General features: G+C 41.1%; 1 protein-coding gene across 2 annotated transcripts in view; it reads left to right on the top strand.

Moving 5' to 3' along the window:
• Positions 1-3,498: 3,498 nt before the first annotated feature.
• Positions 3,499-23,237, top strand: part of TMEM117 (transmembrane protein 117) — a 475,005-nt gene continuing 455,266 nt past the window's right edge. Inside the window, exons 1-3 of one of the 2 annotated variants that reach the window (XM_045073001.1) lie at positions 3,499-3,819; positions 7,284-7,429; positions 13,796-14,100. In XM_045073001.1, the coding sequence (XP_044928936.1) occupies positions 13,824-14,100 (277 nt within the window). In that variant the 5' untranslated portion in view covers positions 3,499-3,819; positions 7,284-7,429; positions 13,796-13,823. The remainder of the gene's footprint in view (positions 3,820-7,283; positions 7,430-13,795; positions 14,101-23,237) is intronic. The other variant, XM_045073000.1, reaches the window with a different exon arrangement.

Raw genomic sequence — 23,237 nt, 5'->3', positions numbered from 1 at the left:
AATTAGCATCATCCTGATTGACCTATTGGAAGTTAAAAATAACTTTGCTTAGAGTCCACCAAATCACTGATGAAAGTGTTTCCTAATAGACTCGGTAGAGATTACTGATGCATCTGGCTATTGCTTGCTTTTGCCATTTAGAGAAGGATACAGTTTGGTCATAATCATCATTTTCCCCAATTTTTGAATTGTGAGCTTATATTTTTCTTTTTCAAAAACACAGAGGGTAACTGTATTACTAACCTACTGGGATACGTGAGACGAACACATATCATCTCAGGTGGTTACTTCTGATTTCTGCACATTGGTGTCAGATTTTATAAAGGAATTCTGCGTAAAGAAGACCCATGTTTAAGCCTGTCTGCAGGGCTGACAGGCAGGGTTGAGAGGGGGATCTGAGGTTTTGCCATCTCAATTTCTTCCTGAGGCTTCTATCTATACCATTTCTAACACTGTGGGCTAACACTAGAAAAATGGCTAATTTCTGTGAGTAAGCAATCCCTATCTGTGTACCAGACCAATAGATTTTGGCTCTGAGAAGTTTTCTTAGAACACTAATGGGATGAAAGAATAATTTTTATTGACCGCCTATTATGCACTTGAAACTGTATAGGTATCTTATACACATTAGGACATTTAAATCTCCCAACAGTTCTGTGTGGTTGTGACTGGGATGGAAAGAGATGGAGAATGAGGAGCACAATAGCCTAATCCTGAGTGGATCTGTCCTTGAACAGACCAAATGACCTGTGTTCGGCCTCATGTCTACATCCAGATCTAACATTTCACCACTTCAGGGGTGAAGAAAGGGAGATCTAGGGATTCTTACTGAAATGTTATAGGAGCTGTAGCTAGGGTTGTGATGGAACAGAATTCACACAAATAATCCCTGTTCTGGGTCTCCTAACTGTGAAACCCACATCCCTTTCCTGGTACATGGGGAGGGACTATAAGATAGAGCTAAACGTGGATTTGCAAGTTTTACTGCAGACCTTGATCCTTACTCCACCACTCTGGCTGGTCACGGGCTCTTGCATGAACTAGTCAGTCTTCATATGTCTCTTTCCTCGAAGGTACACATGGGAGTGATACTAGTAACTAGTATCTGTCTGTTGCAGATTCAACATTTGGATAGATGGAGTGGGACTCATAGAGGAGAAGCCTTCAAAAAGGTAAGCTTTTATCATTACATGCTATGGTGGCAAAGATTAAGTGTAGAGGCTGTTCCCCTGCCTGGTCTGTAAATAGGGCTGGACTGGAGATCCTGGTTGCCTCGCAAAGCAAAGGGCATAAGCTTCTTGGTCAGCGGTAAAAAGGGAGCATGGATGTTGAAGAAAAGCTTGATCATTTCAATATTCTGCCCTGAAGTGGTCCTGGAGGGTCATAGTCTTTAAATCTTGAGATCGCTCAACTAAGAGCAAAGAATAAGCATTGGTTGAGCTTATTCTAGAATTTATTGTTAAAGAAAGTGAGATCATATGTTAAGAAGACAGGGCTCCAAAGAGAGAGTAAACACCATGTAACTGAGGGCAGGCATTTCAGGTCTGATTAACTTAAGTTCATTCTAGTAGACACCACATAAGCCAACTGATTATGGGGGGAGCTCTCTTTCTCTCAACTAGACAGAAGAGAAGCTGCTGATTGACTTGTGCCCCTCCATCTTCTGAAATACATTATGTTTTACAGCCTTTCAGTGATGAGAAAGGGCCTTCTGTTTTGTTTTCTATTTTTGGGGGGTGGTGGTGGTGGTGGTGGTGAACAACCCATACACATCAGTATTATGCTGCATAATTTGTGAAGCTTTAATGTTTTCCAGTTTCAAATGACTGAAGACTCCTTACTTTAAATGAAGATATAAGGAAAATAAAGATATAAGGAAAATAAAATAAAGAATAAAAAGATTGCACATGGAGCCCAGGTGAGACAGTTACACAGTTCAATAATCCTTTGGAAAATACTCCTGATGATAATTATAAAAACACAGTAGACGCTTATAGTCTGGAATTAGTCTATTATTTCTTGAGCATTACTATAATTCACTACGCTAGGCATTGAGGGTGCAGTGGTGAGTAAGCTTTGTCTCTGCCTTCAAAGAGTTCATAGCTTAGTGGGAGAGAAAAAGACTGCAAAAAAGTACAGCCAATGTAAGAAGTATCATTGTAAAATGTGCAAAGGGCTTGCAAAGGAAACAGCTCTGTCTGGGAAAGCTTGTGAAAGGTTCACTAAGGAGAATGTCACGACACTAAGAGTTCCATAAGATGATCACAAACTATGACTGTCCTGTGGTTACCTGTGGTCATTCTTAGAAGCTAGAACAGATGTCGAAGCTAGTGAGAAGCCAGGCTGTGGTCTCCCAGTTATGCTTGTGGAGATTAGCTACACTGCAGGACTTGGGAGTGGCCCTCTCTGCCCCATCTCAAAATCTGCTGACATCTCAACTCTCCTCTGGCTACTCAGGGCATTCCTGAATCATGCTGCCATCCAGGAGAGAGGCTGTTTTTCTCCTCATAAGTTTGCTACTGTAGGCATATAGGGATGGTTCCATTTTCCATCTGACAATACCAACTAAGGCTCACTTCCAGTAGCACAGAGATCAGTATACTGGACAGCAGCTTTTAATATATTATAAGCAGCTGGTAAATTGAGGCAGCAGTTGTTATTAGGGGTGGAAGGAAACAAAGGACACACACACACACACACACACGACAGAAAAAAGGTTACATCAGGAGGACAGGAATTGGTCAAATATGGTGAAAGGTCTTCCTCTGCCATGCTGCAGATAAATCATTTCAGCACTACAGAATGCTAGGCTCCTGAGAGCTTCAAGCTTGGAAAATGCTAAAGATTGCACATATGTGTGCTTCCAGTGTAAGTGTGCATAAAGGTGTGTATGTATGAGTGTATGCATGTGCTTATATATATGTCTGTAGATATCTACACATGTGTGTACATATATTTGTCTATTTCTAAGTGTGTATGAATGTGTGCGTGCTTCTAGATGTGTGTGCTAATGTGAGTATATTTGCATAGGGGTGTGTGTGTGTGTGTGTGTGTGTGTGTCAGGCTGGGCAGGCTGGAAAGTAAGTGTAAGACTTCTCTCGTCCTCGCGGGCGGTCTCTTCCCACCCCACCTTCACACCACCAACTGATAAAAGCAGGAAGGATGCTCTATGACCCGAGACCACATTAGAAAGTTTGCAGTTCTTTTGAGGCTATTGCACTTGGGAACCTCATTGGTTCCCTGCAGGATGGTGGATTTTATAAGAAGTCTGCGGATTCCCCCAGGACGAAGGGACTGCTGCTGACACGCTAGGCGGTAGCCCGACCGCCCCCCACCCCACCTCCCCCGCCCCCACCTCCGCCGCTCCCCAAGTGGCCCCCAGCCTGCAGCCGCGGGCTCTGCAGAGGCGGGCCCGGCCGGGGCGGGCTCGGCTCGGCGCGCGCGGCCCGCGGGCTGGAGTGGGCCCGCGGCGCAGGCGGGAGGGGAGGGAGCGGGGAGGGCGGGGGCGGTGGGAGGCCATGCCTCCAGCTGCGGAGGCTGCCGAACAGCTGGAGCCATCGCGGTCACCTGCGCGGCGCCGTCGCCCTTGCGCTCCGGCTGCCGGGTCCGCGGCCGGCGCACTTTGCGGAGGGCGCCCGGCGTAGGCGGCGGCGAGTGTGGGCCGAGCCGGTATTTATAGCTCGGTGACAGCAGCGGCGGCAGCGACGCCGCCGGCCCGTCTCGCCGCGCTTCCCCAGCGAGGCCGCCGGCGCGGCGGAGGGCTGTGCTCGCCCGGGTCTCCGGTGTTGCGGACACCCCGTGCCCGCGCGGCCCCATCTGGTGAGTACGCGGGCCCGGGCGCTGGGCGCGCCTCCCCCGCCGCTCGGTCCCGCCGCAGCGGAGCCCTGCTCGCCCGGCTGCCTCATCGTCCCCGCGCGCGGGTGCGGAAGCGGCCGCGGCCCCCCGGCCCCCGATTTCCCCCCGCGCCTCTCCTCGGCTCCCGCGGGTGGCATGCGGCGAGGCAGGGTAAAGTGTCGCGGAGGGGGACGGACGCACCGACCCTTCTGCGCGGGGGCAGTCGAGACTGCTGGCTGGAAGGGGAAGGCTCGCGGTGAGGAACCCTCAAACTCCGGGGCTCCGAGGGGGTAAGGGACGTCGCCAGGACAGACCTTGAACTTTCCTCGCTTCACTGATTCCCGGGATGGGGACACCGTAAGAAGCCCCACGTATGGTTGGTTAACTAAATTAACAGGTTGCCGTTCAGGGGTGTTCGCCTTAAAAACAAAAAACCTAAAGAGAAAACTTGAGTGTTTACTAACTTTATCGTGACCAAATGAAGCTGTCGATTCCTATTTTTGAAAATGCCATAGGCCCGCAAGTGTGTTAGACCCATGTGGTAACACTTGGGCTGCCATTATTCATTCTACCCTCTGTGGAACAATGAACTCTGTGTGTGTGTGTGTGTGTGTGTGTGTGTGTGAGAGAGAGAGAGAGAGAGAGAGAGAGAGATGGTAGTAAACATCACATGCTTATTTAGTATTTACGTGCCTAATGAACCAAAAGAAAGAGTATGTTGAATACATGTATTTACCCCTAGTTATAAATGATATATTGTTTGAAATCCATTGAAGGACTTCTAGGAAGAAAAAAGTTCTTCCAATTTATTGAATATAAAGAGTAGTAGAATCTCTGTAAAAAAGTATTTTTGTTGTAGTGATTTTTTTTTTCCATGACATACTTTCTAACACCCCTTGCCCCCTCAATCTGAGTAGTTTTGAAGTAATTATGGATTTTGAAATTTTGGCTCAGGTATTTATCCCCACCCCCATTCTGCCTCCATATGATGATCCTTGTGCTCAGAAAGCAATACTTGTCTGTTTTATTTAATTTGTTCCTTTAAACTGCCAACCATTTAAGAAATAATTTCAAATACGAATGAATCTTATTTTATTCATTCATTGTTACTATCTTTGGTGTGTGTTTAGATTCTTTCTCATAAACAGGTATCACTGAAAAGGAGGTCTAAACATTTGTAAAGAATTCACTGGTGAATATTTTTCAACTTTATAACATGAAAGGGCTTATAAATACTTTGCCATTTTAATGAAAAGTCAACTAATGTCTTTGTTGGGAGAGAACCCCACCTTGCTTCAGCTTCTCTATTTTAAAAAATTGCATGGTTTAGTATTTTGTTATCCCAAAGACTGCAGGTTAAGAACAAAGGAAGAAAATCACTTAAAGGTTGAAACAATGTGAAGAGAAAGTCTGGGAAGTGATTTATGGATGAGATCTTCTAATTTAGCAAGGGTACCACAAATACCATCCTGGTATCTATGCAAAACCACTTATGGTGGTTTCATTGATTGACTTAAAAGGTTGCTTTTTATTTAAAAGGCTGTGTGTCTCTTGCATTGGACTAAAAGCAAGAAGTTCCAACTTTAATTCTGTTATTATTGTTATTTGTATTTTTAAAAACTGTATTAAGCATTCACATTATGTAAAATGTTATATGTTACCTCTTTATACATGCCTTTTCACCTAACATTTCAAGAAAATATAGCAAGACTTATCCTTATCTCAGGGCTAGTCCAGGCAAATATATATTTTGGTTCTCCATCTTTCTGCCTTTTGCAGACTTCAGTATCCCATTCCCAGAGTCTGTTCTTACTGGAATGGAATCATCGGTGTTTGTTGTTGTTGTTTTTCCTTACCCAGAGCTGGTCTGTTAGCGAACCATGATCCATACATTTTATTTTTTACATTTATTCATTCATCAGCAAGTATTTGTTGCGTGCCTACTAGGTGCAAGTCATCACTTAGTATGGAACTGCTTCCTCATGTACCTACTTCCTTCCCGCTGGAACTGCATTCTGTATTTTATACTTCTTAGTGTAGGGAACATAGTAGTTATTAAGAGTATTGACTTTGGGGTCATACAGAGATACTTACGCTGTTTTTGCCAGTTGGCAGCTATATGACCTTGGGCAGATTATAACCTTTCTGAGTCTCTGTTTCTTCACTGGTAAATCCAAAGGGTTGGTGTAAGGACTAATTGAGGTACTGAATGAAAAGTGCTGGCCTAATCCATACGAAGCACGGAAAAAATGTTAATTTTTATTGTGTTGTCCATGTCTGCCTCAGTGGTGTTCATCTCGGGAAATGGCAGGTCCATTCTGGCTTTTGTGAGGCCATGTCCACATCCAATCCATCACATAACTCTTGTCAGCTCTTCCTCTTATTTATTTATTTAAAAATTTTTATTTATTTATTTGTCAGAGAGAGAGAGACAGATTGCACAAGCAGAGGGACAGGCAGAAGCAGGCTCCCCACTGAGCAGGGAGCCCAATGTGGGGCTTGATCCCAGGACCCTAGGATCATGAGTGAGCTGAGGGCAGATGCGTAACCACCTGAGCCCCCCCAGGCAGCCCTCAGCTTTTCCATTTAAATCCATCTAGAAGTTCATACATTTCCAGCCATTACACAGAGTGGCCCCTCTGACCTGTAAGCCACATGTGCCACTCTCTTGGTTCCCATGTTGCACCCGGTGAGAGCCCTCATGCACACGATGGCCTTAGGACTGGATCCTGACAGGCCACATCACAATGGGATGTTCCCTTGTAGACCTGAGCTCCCTTCCTTCTCCCCTGCCTCTGTCCCTGTCCAGTCACAGTAGTTTCTTTGCTGTTCCTTAAATGCACTAACCTTGCACTCAGCCCAGGTCTTTGCAATTTTTTGTTCTCTGTGTCTGTCCCTCCCTACTTCCAGGTCTTTGTTCAAGAGTGAGGCCTTTGCTCAAGAGTGAGGCCTCTTCAAACTTCCCTCCCTCCTGATATTCCCTATTAACTTTCTTCATCAACTTATAATTTTCTAAAAATACTATGTATCTTTTTTTCCCCCTGTTTAATGTCTCTTTCCCTCAAAGAGAAAGTAAGATGCAAACAAGGGTGTTGTCTCTTGGTGACCCTCATGTATAGGCCGGTGCCTGGCAGAAATAAGCAATCGGTAAATATTGAACAAATGAATGATGAATGTTATCATGGATTTAACAAATCTGGACTATATCACTTTCTAAATATGAATTGGGTAGGTAGCTTAAGCTTTCTGAGCCTTATTTTCAATATTTGTAAAGTAAGGACAGCATTCATCCTTTACCTTGTTCAGTTGTAGTAAAAATCCCTTAACTCTGAGAATAACATATATATAATATCACCAGTCAATGTAATGTATAGTTGATATTACTTTCATGCTCATTTTTAATGGGAATGACAGTGACTCACTCGTATTTTAAATGGCCTTCGCAATAGGAAGTACCTGGAAGTGACCAGGCACTTTGCAATGACATCTCCAGTCTTCACTACAAAGCTCTGAGGGAAGTACTTTTATTGGAATTTTACTAGTGAAGAAATGCAATCTCAGAGAGCTTAGGGCTTTGCCCAGGATCACAGAGCTGGTAAGTCGCAGTCAGGTAGAACTGGACCATATTCCTCTCCCGACTCTAGGCTGCCTTCTGAAAAACAGATGTTCCTGATTCCTTTGAATCATTCTAATATCATCCTCATGGTGTGATTTTGCTCACTAAAAACACCAAGAGGTAAAATGTGATATAAATATAGGCAGCTATCTTTATTTATCTTTTAAGGAATTAGTGTGGAACAGTTTAAAGCTGTGTCTGCCCTTTTGACCTTCAGTTTTAAAAACAGTTATCTAGAGTGTCTTAGTGGCTCAGTAGGTTAAGTGTCTGCCTTGGGCTCAGGTCATGATCTCTGGGTCTTGGGATCAAGCCTCTCATATCAGGCTTCCTGCTGAGTAGGGAGTCTGCTTCTCTCTCTCTCTTTCTCCCTTTGCCCCTCCCCACTGCTCATTCTCTCTCTCAAATAAAATCTTAAAAAAAAAAAATTAAAAGTGATTATCCTAGGGATTAAATGAAATGATTGTAAAAAGTGTTCTGTGAACTGCAAAGAACTTTGCATATGGTCTATAATACTATACTAGAATTAGATAGTTGAAGAAATAGCCTTTAACTTTGTCTTCTGCTAATACAGCAAAAAACTGCCCAAAGTACAGCTGTTTGTGTTACAAAGTGCTTCCCACAAAAAGTAAAATACAGGAAGAATTATAAAAATTCTTTTTCAAAAAATTGGATTCAAGTTGCTTGAAATAAAGTCTACACACTTGGCATGGTCATCTTCAAAAAGCCCTTTAAATAAGAGCTAAGAGGGGTTAGAGATGAATTTTCAGACATAAATACTAAGGAGCTTCAAAAACTTTGGAGATTGATTGATTGATTGATTGATTTTATCTTAAGATAGTGCTCCACAGTGGAAGGGATCTGTTCATGGTATCTGGTTAGGTCTTTGTAGATGTTGAGACCTACATTAGCAGAACTGTGCATTCAGCATGCCCTGCTTGGCTAGTGGTAGTGTCTTTTGCATAGCACATTCATTCCTGAAGGACTTTCCATATGAATCCATACATTTTTTTAAAAATGTCAGTGATATACTTCATCTTGATCATACTTGGCATTATGTGAGAACTGTAGCCTGAGCCAGGGTCCCTGCTGAGAAAAATGAAATTCACCCTTCTGAAAGCCTTCAATATTTTCCTTTCCTTGTAAAGGCCCTAGTGAGTAATGGAGGCATGGTACTCTGTTTCAGTCAAATTATTATAGCACTCATTAGGGCATTTGTAGCCTAAGTCTAGGACCTGATTATCTTTTACTTAAAATGTTGAAGGTGCCTATAAATTTAATTTCCCCATGTTCATTATGCCTCATACCAATTTTTCATTTTCTAGGCTCACAGAGAAATTTTTCCCAAACTCTGCTCCAGGTGGTTGTATCACTCTTCAGTTCTGAAACTTTTCACTCTCTAATCTCTATTCAGTAAAACACAGAACAACAGGGGTGCCTGGGTGGCTCAGTGGGTTAAGCCTCTGCCTTCGGCTCAGGTCATGATCCCAAGGTCCATATCGGGCTCTCTGCTCAGCAGGGAGCCTGCTTCCCTTCCTCTTTCTCTGCCTGCCTCTGTGCCTGCTTGTGATCTCTGTCTGATAAATAAATAAACAAAATCTTTAAAAAAAAAAACCAGAATAACACTTTTGTATACTCTTCCTTGAATTGGCCCCAAATTATGCTTGCCTTTCAAAAGATACCTCAGAGGCTCTGTGTGCCAGCCCCCCAGGACTACAGATGTCACTGTCTACCAGAAAGTCTCTCCTCTGTCTTTGCTCAGTGTACTCCCATCCTTAGTAGCCTGATCTTTCCCCCCTTGTTCCTTTGCATTCCTCTCTATTCTGAGCCTTTTTTAACCAGCTGCGATGCAAGACTTGTAGTAAAATGTGTGGGGTTCCAACTCTCTACTATAAATATTAGTCCGTCTAGAGTTAGAAACCGTGACTGATGGCCTGTGGATTATCAGCGCATGTGTAAAATTCCAGCCCGTATCTTCTTCTTCCATCACTGCTATAATGGGGAGAAGCAGAGGCTTCCAAGATCTTGGTGGCAACATCTACCTAATGATGTCATTACTTAGAAGAGGAAAGTGGATGGGTGGATTAATCCAGCTCTCAAAGCATCAGTGCTCTCTGTAGGCATAGTTGGAAAATGGCAGAATGAGCCTCTGTGACGCGTTGCATAAGAACAATCAGATCAACTCAACGACTTGTGCTGATGCTCAGAGAAGAAGAACAAAACTCAAGCTATCCTGTCGTCAGTCACATAACCAGTTTTTTTCTGGGCATGTTTGCAAAGTCCACTGGAATAGTATTAGTAGACTCGTTTATCCTCGAGCACAGTCAGTCTTTTCTCTCAGGCATCTCTATTCTGACCGGGCATCTTTCTGACCGACATGTAACGGGCAAGGTTTTGGAATTTGTCTTTACATGGGAAGGTGTGGTGTAGAGCGTTAAAGCTACGTGACTTGGATTTGAATCCTGGCTCTGGCGCAGACTCATTTTGGTATTGGGTACAAATTACTACGCCCTAGGTTTCAGTTTCAAAAGTTGTAAAATAAGAGTATTTTTTTTCTTCATTGGGCTGCTATGAAATTTAATACAGTTTGTAAAGCTCATGAGCGTAGTGTCTGATATGTGGTAAATACTCCATAGATGTTAGCCCCAGTGATAATGGTGATAATGCAGAATGTGTGCTAAAATGAGATGTCGTCAGGTGGGAGCACATTGTGGCTGCTGGCTGAGTTAGCATGGCAGTTTTAGGGTCCCAGTGCTTTTCTCTTTTCCTGTGTTAGTGGAAGCTAATGGCAGGTTGCTCTGCCTTCTCATCTTGCCTGAACAGCGAGGAGGCTTTTCTTTCTAAGTGTACCATTCACAGCATCCAGTGGATGTTCATTGATTGCCCCCTTTGAGGCTGGCCCTGTGCTGTGACCCGGAAGTGAACAGCTCTTCCCTGAACAACTTATGACTTAGGAAAGGAAACACACAAAGAAACCCATAGTTTTCCTATCATATACTAAGTGCTAAGATAAATCACATTTAGTTAAGATAAAAACTCAGCTATGGTTGCAGAATTGAATTAAAAGCGTTTGCAGACTATCTTGTCCACTGTAGCACAGTCCATTTGAACAACCTCTGCCCTGGATTATAACACAAGATTCACCGAATGATCATATCGCTTCACGTGAATGCCAGAAGTGGAAACAGTGTTGGGATACCTGGTTCCTAAGGCCGAGATAACTAGGCAGGCTTAGGGTGACTTTGTGGATGAAATCAGAAAGTGGCGATAAGTAGAAGTTTTATTCAAGGTATAATGTGGGCTTTGAAATTTGGGACCCCCCCCCGGAAGATATCATGTCAGTTTTGGCAATATGAAGCAAGAATAAATATCAGGATGTGTGGCATAAAATTGAAGGGCCAGTAATTCAGCTAGTATCCAAGTCACTGAATCTGTTAGTAGAAATAAAGAACAGGCTACAAACCTGATGGGAAAGTTTTTATTGGAAGAAACATTTCTAGCTTTGTGCTATATTAGAGAGATCAAGGGCTAGGCATGAATTTGGATTCAAATGCTGGTTCTTCCGCTTACTGCATATGTGAATTAAATAAGCAGCCACTTTGTTTGCCTACATGTAATTTGTGATGGTAGCATTCATAACATTCCTGTGGGAAATCAGGTCTGTACAAGGGCAGGATTGTTGCTCAACACTGTAGTTGTCTCTCTTGAAAAATATAAATACTGAAGAGGAGCAGCTGTCTCCAAAATTTTTTGAATGTTCTAATTCAGTTTGGGCATGTGGACATTATGTAGCCCACAAAACAAGATTCTAACATTAAAAATAACAACAATAAAATAAGTATATGATAACCTTCCACAAAGCATTGATTAAAAAAAAAAAAATCAGGCTCTTACCAATTCAGTGTTCTAAATCCTGCTGCCTTGCTTGTGTGTGGGCGGGGGGAAGGGAGGTGGTGTGGCAATGGGGCAAGAGTTTCCCACTGGTAAGAGAAGCAACATAGAAACCTGTTTACTACTACTACTACTACTACTACTACTACTACTACTACTTCTTCTTCTTCTTCTTCTTTTTCGGGAGAAAGAGTGCATGTGGGGAGGGAGGCATGAGGAGAGGAAGAGGGAGAGAGAGAATCTTAAGCAGACTCTGGACTGACTGAGCATCACCATAGGGGTGGAGGAGGTGGGGGGGGCCTCCATTTCACTCTGAGATCTTGACCCGAGACAAAATCAAGAGTCAGTCACTTAACCACCCAGGCACCCTGAAACCTGTTAATTTCTTAAGTAATACTCCTATCCTGTCTCATGGGCATCTAGGAATTCCTTGCTTCAAGACTCATTGGCCTTGAGATGATTTCTATGTATTCTCTTGTGGTAGTGGTCTTTAGATATTTCTAAAAATGTTTCATGAAACTGAACTGACAACCCATTCTGGCATCCTTGCCTAATGAATATCATGAAAATGCGTGACGCTCGTTTTTGTTCTTTACCACTTTGCTGTCTTTGGTGTGAGAACCAACCACTGCTCTATTGGGTGATGAACCTCACATTAGGAAGAAAATTCTTCCTAGAGTCACCATTCCTAAGCTAGCTGAGTTATAGTTCCTGGGGACAGGTATTTCAGAGTATTCATGAAGATCACAAGGGACATGAAATTACTTAAAGGTAAATGAATCCAAGGCACAGTGATTCTTTGTTTTGCTGAGTTACACTGACCATCCTTTTGTGTATTTACATTGCTTTTCTAAAACAGTGAAGACAAGTCTTCATTAACTTAGATTGTGGGTTTAATTGATACTCATCTCCCTAGATTATTGGACAGGGACTGGGGGGCCTTGGAGCCCATTCTCAGGTCTTCCATTGACTTAGAGTTACTTCAGGCTTGTGGCTGGATCTTTGTGCCTTTAGCCATGTGTAAAATGAGAATATTTATCAATGGGAAATTTATTAGTATCCCAAAGTGCTTGGGATTTGTGAAGGGTTTTTCACTTACATATTTTTTTCCTGGGTTATAGAAGTATACAGAGTATACTGTTGATGTAGAGTTAATACAATCATCCCTGGAGAGGGATATGTCTGCAGAAAGCAGCCAAAGGATGACATCCCTGGGGCTGGGCCCTGGGTCTGCCTTCTAAGGCAGGGAAAATTCCTGGAGTTGACTGGGCTGCTGGACTTCAAGATGCTCAGATCAGAGCTCTCCTGCTGGCTGACTTTGGGCAAGTTACTAATCTGTGTGAGCCTCAGTTCCCTCCTTGTAAAATGAAATGATGGGAATGATAATGGTAGTATTTCAGAGGGTTGTTATGGTAAAAATGAGATAATGATTGATGTAGGCATCCAGAGCCTGGATGTCACATGCTGTAGGCTCTGTAAGCATCCTTTTTTTTTTTCTTTTCCTCCTAGTTTTAAACAAATTGAGAAAGAAGAAAAAAGAATTGGCAGACATCAGTGCAATTACCAATTTATTGTTATTTTTTAATCTCAGCTTTTATTTAGCTTTGTGGCTGCAAACAAAGAGGTATAGCTTAGTCTGAATACCAAAACTAAAACTCACTTTAGTTCACTAAAACTGAATGTCAGAATTGGGTAGACTTAGTAACTTAGCTTAGTCTGAGAATATATCCACCAGATTATTAAGGGATCCAAACTCTGAGGAGAAGGATATGGGCAGAGGAGAATGTTCATTTTTTGCTAATAGGTGCTCAATTTACTCCTACATTGCTTTCATTTTTGAGTGCCTTTATATTAAGATTATAACCTAACAATAGTTATTTAAAAGAGGAAATACATTGTTGTTGTTGTTTTTCTTTGCATTTCCTCCGGAGGTGACCTCTACAGGTCATCTCAGTCATCACCCCACTTTTGGACAGTGTTTTGCCTTCTCATTTCCCTTCTGGCCCTGTTCTTTTGTTCCTCTCCTACCCCACATCCCTATGTAGTCAGAGATATGATTGGATGGCGGCAAAGGGACAATATTTCTTTCCTCGATCTCACACTTGTCTTGGTGCATAAGTAGGTGCAGGTAGCATCTTTTTAAATATCTCCTTCTTGAGCTGTTATAAATCTGAACAGATAGGGGGTGGCTGGGTGGCTCAGTGGGTTAAGCCTCTGTGTTCGGCTCAGGTTATGGTCTCAGGGTCCTGGGATTGAGCCCCACATGGGGCTCTCTGCTCAGCGGGGAGCCTGTTTCCTTCTCTGTCTCTGCCTGCCTCTCTTCCTACTTGTGTTCTCTCTCTTTCTGTCAAATAAATAAATAATATATATATATATATTTTTAAATCTGAACAGATGATGGGTGGAGAAAGACTATTTGTTTTTCTGCTCTAACCCTATGTATCTTTTCTTCTACAGGTCAACAACGGATTTGAAGTTTTGAAGGATGGGTAAAGACTTTCGTTATTACTTCCAGCATCCCTGGTCTCGCATGATTGTGGCTTACTTAGTGATCTTCTTTAACTTCTTAATATTTGCGGAGGACCCGGTTTCTCATAGCCAAACAGAAGCCAATGTTATTGTTGTTGGAAACTGTTTTTCGTTTGTAACAAATAAATACCCTAGAGGAGTTGGCTGGAGAATTCTGAAGGTGCTTCTATGGCTACTGGCCATTCTCATAGGACTAATAGCTGGCAAATTTCTGTTCCATCAACGTTTGTTTGGTAAGTACCCATGAAATGTAATGTTGATAATTATTGAACTCTGTTCTTCAAGATAGAGCTCTGTTATATCTAAAGGCCAATTTAGGATGCATTTTAGTTTGCCCTCCAACCTTAATTTGCGTTGCCCTGTTGAAGCTAGGTTCTTCCGCTAGTCTCTGTTCAATGGTGTACTTTTCTATGGCCCAAGGAAAATTAGCATGACGTAAAATTAGTACTGGACCTATTTTCAAAAAATGGCTTTAGTGCTAAAATCAATGTGTGTGTAATCTTATTTAGAGAAGACATGAAAATAGCTCTTTTCCCTATATTATAAAGAGTTTGCCTTCATGTCACACCATGTTTTCATTAAAGTAACTTAACCATGGCTTGTATATTTACATTTGTTGTTTATTCTGGGAATTAGAATGGTAACTCTAACTTTTTACCCTCTGGGGTTTTTTTTGAACTTTGGTTTTAGGATGTTTATTTTGAGCCTATTCAACCACAGAACGTATAGTGCAGAATCCCTTGGTAGCATGCAATGGACAAAGACTATTAGTTTAAGCGAAGAAAGGTAATTTACTAGAAGGGATATTTCACAGAGACCAAGGATAGAATTCATTTTGATAATTGGGATAAATGGAACCTGGGGCTTGAATTCTTATTTTTTAATTTTTTTTAAAAAGAATTAATTAATTAATTAATTAATTTGACAGAGAGATCACAAGTAGGCAGAGAGAGAGGGGGAAGCAGGCTCCCTGCTAATCAGGGAGCCTGATTTGGGGGTGGGTGGGGGCTGCGGTGGCTTGATCCCAGGACCCTGGGATCATGACCTGAGCCAAAGGCAGAGGCTTTAACCCACTGACCCACCCAGGTGCCCCTGAGGCTTGAAATCTACCAGGATCTTCTTTTTCCCAGTTTCTCTAACTTACCTATTTTATTCTCTGTTCACACTGAATATCAGTTTACATCTTTTCAGAGAGACTGGCTTGACTCTCTTGGTCCCAAAGTTTAGACTCTTGGAAAAGAGGCTGATGTTGACCCAGGTTGAGTGTGTTTTCCGCCTTTCATCTAATTGATTTGGCCAGAAGATGGGTGATACTTATCCAACAAATATGCATTGATCACTTATTACATGCCAGAAATATTCTAGAGAGTGAATAAAAAACCAGGGTCTAGGGAAGCCTGGGTGGCTCAGTCAGTGAAGTGTCTGCCCTCAGCTCAGGCTATGATCCAAGGGTCCTGGGATGGCAGCAGGACTAGGGTCCTTGCTCAGCTAGAAGCCTGTTCTCCCTCTGTCTGCCTCTCCCCTTGCTTGTGCTCTCTTTCTCTCTCTTACAAATAAATAAAATCTTTAAAAACGTTCTTTAAAAAAAAAAAAAGCAGAGTCAGGGCACGGATTGCATGGAGCACTGAGTGTGGTACAAAAACAATGAATACTGTTATGCTGAAAAAAAAAAAAAAAAAAGCAGAGTCTATGCCCTCATAACAACTTACATCCCCCAGGATGGAGAAAGACACTAAAAACGTACAGTATGCAAAGAGGTGGTAAGTGCTGGGGGAGGGGGATGGTGGGAAAGAAAGTTTTATTTATTTATTTATTTTTTAAAAAGATTTTATTTATTTATTTGACAGAGAGAAATCACAAGTAGATGGAGAGGCAGGCAGACAGAGAGAGAGAGGGAAGCAGGCTCCCTGCTGAGCAGAGAGCCCGATGTAGGACTCGATTCCAGGACCCCGAGATCATGACCTGAGCTGAAGGCAGCGGCTTAACCCACTGAGCCACCCAGGCGCCCGGGAAAGAAAGTTTTAAATGCTGCTGGGCCAATTAGAGAACTTAGTAATAAAACATTATAAGATTATAAGATCACAGGTGAAACAGTGTGTGTATTTTCAATCTAGAAGCTTGGTTAGAAACAATGGTTTCTAGAAGCTTGGTTAGATGGCAATGGTTTAAGGAAAAAACAAATTAAAAACATAGATATACACACATAGTATTACTTATATGTTCTTTTAAATCTCTAGTCAAACTATGGCCATCTGTTTCTAGGACATAAATTTATAAAATGTACATATTTTATATGTATTATGTATGTACATAGTTTCAAGAAGTTTGGTGAGGAACCGAAAGGAAGTGGGAAATAGCTAAAAATGGAAGAAGGACCAAGGAAAGATTTTGTTGTTGGTGGTGGTGGTGCTGGTGTTGAGGAGTGAGGTTAATTGATCTGCTTGTCGTTTTGGGGGAAAGACATTGAAATGAAGATAAAGATATAGAAGGAGAGCTCTCTGAAGGTTTCTCTGCTTTATTTATTTTATGTTTTTTTAAAGATTTTATTTATTTGAGAGAGTGAGTGAGCGCACATGAGGGATGGGGAGGGGCAGAGGGAGAGGGAGAAGCAGGCTCCTCACTGAGGAAGGAGCCCATTTTAGGACCCTGAGATTAGGACCTGAGCCAAAGGCAGATGCTTAACTGACTGAGCCACCCACATGCCCTTCTCTGCTTTATTTATGACTTAGGACCCAGAAATAATGGCCTTAGTGAAGACAGGTGAGAGACCCCAGTTGCTCAGAGATTGTCATGAGAGGGATGAAGGTTTGTATTCTAATACGTACCTTGGCGGGAGGAGGAGTAGACAGGCAGGTGGTGATCTGATCATCTGTATCTCACTATGAAGAAGAGCTAAAGATAAAGGTGTTGGATGATGCAAGGGGTTTAAGAAAGTGGCTAAGGTTTGGAAGAGCCACCCTAGGGAGTGTAGATGCTAGCTGACTAGGGACAAAAAGAAGGGTTACTGATGATCACCGAGGGCTGTTGGGGTTGGCCACAATAAATTGGAATGACATCAGTCTGAACTGCTAAGCAGTTTTCTTTATGAGAGCTCAGTCACCTGGAACAGAATTCCAGAGTGATTCATCTGGGTGGGGACGGCTCAGGCTTGCAGTATTGGAAACAAAGGATAGAAAATAAATGGAGGGTTCTAATAAAAAAGGTATTGTTTTGATTAAAAGGGGTCTGGCTGGGCATGGAAAAGAGGTAAGGAAGATTGATGGTCTGGGAGGAGCCGGCAAGGACTGGAAGACTGGGTGATACTGCACAGGTGAAATGGAAGTAAGAAAAGGGCAGGGATTTATGGATGTGGTGCGATGCCATGTTGTACTGAAGGACAGCCATTCTTCAGTGGTGATTTCTAACTATGGTGTGGCCTTTATGAGTGCCAAGTAAAGTGCAGAGATAGGTCATGAGAGAGAGGGTATCTTGGAACTGGGTGTTAGTGAGGCCATCTACCAAACACTGAACAAGCATGGTGTTGTGCATGACATTGATAACGATGGGTGAGGTTAAGGTGAGGGTGAGCGGGGGAGGTTAGTTTCAAAAACTGGTTCAGGAGTGCTGGCAGACAAAACACTAGACGTCTGTTACGTCCAGCAGTGATGGTGGATGTGTTTGTGATCCATTCAGTAGATTTGCTCAGAGTAGAAAGGTAAGGCAAGCTTGGACAAAATATCCAGTTTAGAGAAAAGTTATCGACTTATATTAAGATTGGTCAAGAATCGTATGGTTAAGGTCATGGTATTAATAATAAGGGCAAATCATTTGATTCTGTAATTTCTACATTTTGTTAAGTTATTCTATTATAAAATCTAATATTTTATACTAAAATCACATCTCATTATTGGCTTATTTTTCAAATTCTCCTGTTGGTATAAATAATTCAGCCCTGAAAAAAATCACTCTGGATTTCAAATGTGTGTTGAGTACTAATTATTTTGAGGTAGTGCAAAAGTGTGTCCTTTTTTTTTTTTTCCTGCTTACCATAGGAAAGATTCTGTAATATAGTTAGCTTTATCACTTCTCTTTGGCAATTTCTTTTTTTTATTACTAAAAAATCTATGAAATTATATGGGTTATTAGAGAAGAAATGATAACCTTTTGCAAATCTTGGTGGTAAGTGAAAAAATAACTGGATTCCTGATTGAATTTTCTAGTGAAGTGCAAACTTGTCTTCTATCTCTCGTCATCTCCCTTCATGACCATTATGTCTTCCTTCATTCACAAAATGGTGATCATTTGCTCCTAATAGTTCTGCCCTTCTCCAATTAATTCTGGGTTTTGCTGCTGGAATAATTTTTCTACATGGCTAAATGGCTCCTATTACCTACAAAATAAAATCTAAACTCCTTTGATGGATAGCCAAAGCTCTTGATTTACTCCTGCCTGACTTCAAAACTGGTCTCTTGACATTCCACAGTTTTTGAATTATTTGCAGGTCCTCACACCTGCTGGGTTCTCTCATGCCTTTGTGTCTTTGTGTATGTACCCTGCTTCTTGCATCATGTTCAAGCCCCTTCTTGTTAACTTGGTTGATTTCTCTTTTTTTCTACATCCAAGTTTAAGCATTATCTCCTCTTTGACACTTTTCCTGACTCCCTTCTGTCAGATGTTGTCTTCTCTCCAGCTCCCACTGTGTTTACTTGCAACAAAGAATGTACAGCAGGGTACTCGGGAACTGACAGCCTTGCAGCGTTATGGAAAAGAATCCAAAATTTAATGCCAGCACAAACATTGTTTTATTGGCTTGGGGTGTGATTAATGTTTCCATCCTTGTTCCCAAATAACTAGCATTAATACATAATTTTTCTTTAAGAGGCCATATTTAAGCCTTTAACAGTTTGCAGGTGCATGCTTGTGGTGGGTGGTGGTGATGGTGTACTGGTGTGTATGTGGGGAGGGGTGAGATTGCTAATTGCAAGCACAGAAATTGCAAGCATGGAAATTGGAGTGGTTTACAAAATAATCGAAATCATTTTGTGAGATCAGCTAAACACCCTCTTTTTTGTTAATCCTCTGATGAAATGCCAAAAAAAAAGTGTTGAATAGAATGCCCCTCTTTCTTTCATTGCCCCTTTCATTTCATTAACTCGTGAGTCTTCCCTTACTTATGTTATTATGGAAAATCTCTTCCTGGTAGACTCCGGAAGGACAGTGTCTGGAAGGACAACATCTTATGGCCCAATTAGAGCATGCATGAGGAGCAGTGGTAAATCTGTGAGCACAGAATTTAATCTAGTTTGTTGGTTAATTTTATTTTTATGAGGCATAAATATTACAGTTTTGTGGCTATTGAGTTAACTGCATGAAATCTCCTCATGATTTATAATTTGTAATGTTAATTATCCCAAACAAAAATGGTGACTCTTGCAAATCAGAAATTGCATGTTATCAGGAACACAAATGATTAAATGCATTTTAGATTACCCCCTCTCACCTTTGCTGTATGATTGCAGTAATGTGAGAGGTTAGTTTTTCTACCTTAGCACTAAACCTTTTATGGTTTCAGGCTGATCAAAAATACCACATTTCCCAAATGTGGAAAATAATTTAGGAACACATGGGAAATCATAATGGATACATTTCAGAAAAATTTCTGTCGGTTTAACACTGAATCTTGTTGAGGTCAGAACTATATTTGGATTTATGAAAGTTGAATTCCACTGGAATAATCTCCCAGAGCCTCTCTCTTCCATTTGATGTAGATGATTTCCACTGTTTAAAAAAATAAGTATAATGCATCCTAGCCTTTTGGAAAATTATACGTTATACATTGGAGAAACCCATGAATAGAGAAATCCAAAGATTTCTGATGATAAGAGTTATATAAAGAAATAAGCTTACTCAAGAAATCCTTTTTATTTGAAATGATTTACAAAGACATATATGCTTAATACAATAGGAATAGAAAAGAAAGACCGCAGAAAAGAGAGAGAATTAAGTATGTTTTGATTTCATGAGGTGTTACCTGGTTGGTGTCAAGCTTTCTTGGAGCCTCGGCAAAAGAAGAACTGTGATCTGTTACATAGCTTTGGATAACAGAAATGGTGGAAATTGCACGTTTCACAAAGGAATCTTTCTTTGCACTAAATTTTGGAATTTCCTTGCTCTAAATTCTGGTAAAGGATTTCTTTTTTCTTTAGTTCGTAGGAGAGTCACTGACTAGTATAGTGGCAAAGACAGAAATAGATTTCACATTCTTGTATCTTAAAGCAAACTTTCATAAAAGTTTAGAGGTTAACTTTCAAGCATAAAAGCAATTCCATGATTTTTTATTTTCTATTTATTTATTCCCTGAAAGTAATTCTGTGAAGTGCAGAGTGACCAGAGTGTAAATATTGCCTTCCAGTGGGATAACTTTATCCGAGCATGAATCTTAGACCATCGAGATTGTGACAAATATATTTCTCAAACAAACCTCTCCTGCTATTTGTCTTCCCTATTTTCTTCTTATTTGCTAATTTGTGCAGAGATCCTCTGTTAGTTTCTTAACATGGATGGAGGGCAGGGGGCAGAGCTGAGAGGTATAGGATATGAAAATGATTCAGCACCTGTTAGCATTGCACACAAACAGACATATTTGTGTATACAATTATTTGTAAAATTGTTTCACTAATGTCTGGGTTCCTGGCTATACCAGAAGCCTCAGGAGGGCAGAGCTGATGTTGTGTTGCTTTTCGTTTAACCCTTGGTGCCTGAAACAATGCTGGAACACAGTAATATTTGATAAATTTGAATGAAAAATTAAATTAATCCTCTTTTGTCTTTTACATGTTGCCTTCTTACTGTAAGCTATTGAAGGGTATTCATTTGCTCATTCATAAAATATGAGACATGGTCTCTGCTCTCAAGGAGTTTAAAATCTGGTTAAAGGGACAGGATACATATGCATGAAAAATTAATTACTCTGATAATACAAGGAAGTGCCTATCAAGTATCTAATGAATAGTGCAGACTGTGAGAGCTATGGGAATTCAAGAAAGAGATCATGGTGGGCTGGGAAGGCAAAAGGCAACTTTGCTGCCAAAGTGGGATCTAAGCTGAGTCTGAAGCATGAGTGGGTTGGAAATAGATAGGATGCAAAGAATGCATTACAGATTTCAGGTCACGGGGTAGATGGTGTGAGTCGAAGAGATGAAAACAACTTAGCTTTTTTTGGAGTCAGGGAAAACAGAGGAAGTCATGCTCATTTTAAAGGGAGTGAAAAGTTTGCATTAGGAAGGAGCAGGAGAGGTAGTAGAACGGTGGGTCAAGGCTAAATTCTTCCTTGGGTCTTGAAGTACCAGTCTCATCCTTGGCAATTTATCTATTCCAGTGTGGTCTTTGAGTCAAGGAAAGCATTTGAACGAGATGGGAGATGATGACAAGATTCTCCTGAATCAGAATGAAGCAGAATCTAGTGGGAATTGGAGAGGGGCAGGTTAGGGCCCTAGAGTAGAAAGGAAAGGAGGAAGGTGTTTTTGGAGCCCCTTGCAGCCATTCGGGCTACTCTGGCCTAGGGTTGGGGCATTGGGCAGCAAGATGGGCTCATGCAGAACCTTGTGAAGCTTCAACGATTGATGGGATGGACATGGTGAGAGTAGGGTAAAGTACAGGTAATGAGATTGGGTGAGTGACTTAAGGGAGTGATTATTTTATTTAAAAAAAGAGAGAGAGAAGGGAGTTATTAGGAGAATATACTTAGAGGAGATAATACATTTAGGAAATGGTGGGATCAGGTAATGAGAACACGGGCAATGGACCATTTACCTTCAGAGGTGCTCAGAACAGGACAGGACATGTTTGCTGAACTGAATCCAGGCACACACCGTTTTTTTATCCAGACCCAGAGACCAGATGTTCTTCAGAATTCAGTGCTGTGCCTGTGTCTGGTAGCTGGCCCTATGGGGTTGAGGAATCACTCCCTTATCAAACACATTGTCAGAACCGTCCCTGGATATATACGTATTCAAATGAAGTGGTGCAAATAAATGAAGACTATAAACAGCCTCAACTCAGTATAGCTTAGGTTTTGCTGCTAAATGAATTGAGGTTTGGTCAGGTCTTGCCAAGGGATCAGTTACAAAGATCAGAATCTTTGGATTTCAGCATTTCAGAAACTGGATAATGGACGTATACTTGCGTATAAGCCACATTTCATATACATGTTTGGTGCCCCCAAATAGCCAGCTGCAGAGAAATCATGATGTTTTTAGAGACTTGTTATTAAAAAAAAAAAAAAAGAAAGAAAGAAAAGAAAAAGAATGGTTTGACTAATAACTAGACATCTATAAAAGAAGAATGCATGTTGAAGGGGGATTTTCCTTGTGTTGATATCATGAGAAATATTGATGAATTTGCTATTCTTTTGTGTACCTAGGTCTGTTTTAGTGTAAATAGGAAGTTCTGAATAAAACATTCTCAGTACATCCAGAAATTTGAAAAGACAAAATCTATGATTTTTTTCTTTATTTTTATTTTAGCAAAAAGGCCGTTTTCCATAAAATACCAAGTAACTCCACAATGTTCTGCCATTTAATGAATTGAATAAAGCTAAATGCTTGTTTTCTGTTGTCTTAGTTTTAAGCCTAATCTGAAATTCTTTTCTTTGTGTTTGAGCTATGCATATGACTTTATCATTTCAAAATAGAAAAGATTCAGACGTCCCAGAAAGTGTGGGCAAGATAGTCATGGTGATACACAGTATCAAAACATGAAGAAACAGATTTAATCATACATTTATGAAGGAAAAGCACTATTTTAATGTAATGGTATGAATGCCATTACATCGTATACCATTAATGGTATGATACAGCCTCCTTTGTGTTAATTTGGGATCTGAATATCTGAATAGTATAAATGGATCCTCAAATTTATCCTGATAGTTGATAGTACATTAAGAACATCGGTATTTATTACTGCTCAGGGTGATTTTAACAGCTGATTATTTTAAGTATTATACTCTCACATAAGGACTTCCTTTTGGAGGAATTACTTGAACAAATGCTGTATATGTAGCTAAATGCTACTTAGAATATCTGTAATTTTAAGGTCTTTAAAAAAGATTTTATTTATTTATTTATTTATTTGACAAACAAAGATCACAAGTAGGCAGAGAGGCAGGCAGAGAGAGGGGGGGAAGCAGGCTCCCCGCCAAGCAGAAAGCCCGATGCGGGGCTCCATCCCAGGACCTGAGATCATGACCCAAGCCAAAGGCAGAGGCTTTAACCCACTGAGCCACCCAGGTGCCCCTAATTTTAAGTTTTGTCTTCTCAAAATACCATATTTGATACTCATGATGGTCATTATTCAAATATTTATTACCATCTTCATTCTCAACCAGTGTATA

This window comes from Mustela putorius, unplaced genomic scaffold (assembly GCF_011764305.1).
Source record: "Mustela putorius furo isolate JIRA1106 unplaced genomic scaffold, ASM1176430v1.1 tig00537227_pilon_pilon_pilon, whole genome shotgun sequence".
Classification (NCBI taxonomy): domain Eukaryota; kingdom Metazoa; phylum Chordata; class Mammalia; order Carnivora; family Mustelidae; genus Mustela; species Mustela putorius.
The sequence above is the reverse complement of the archived record's forward strand: the minus strand, read 5'-3'. Positions and strand labels throughout refer to the sequence as shown.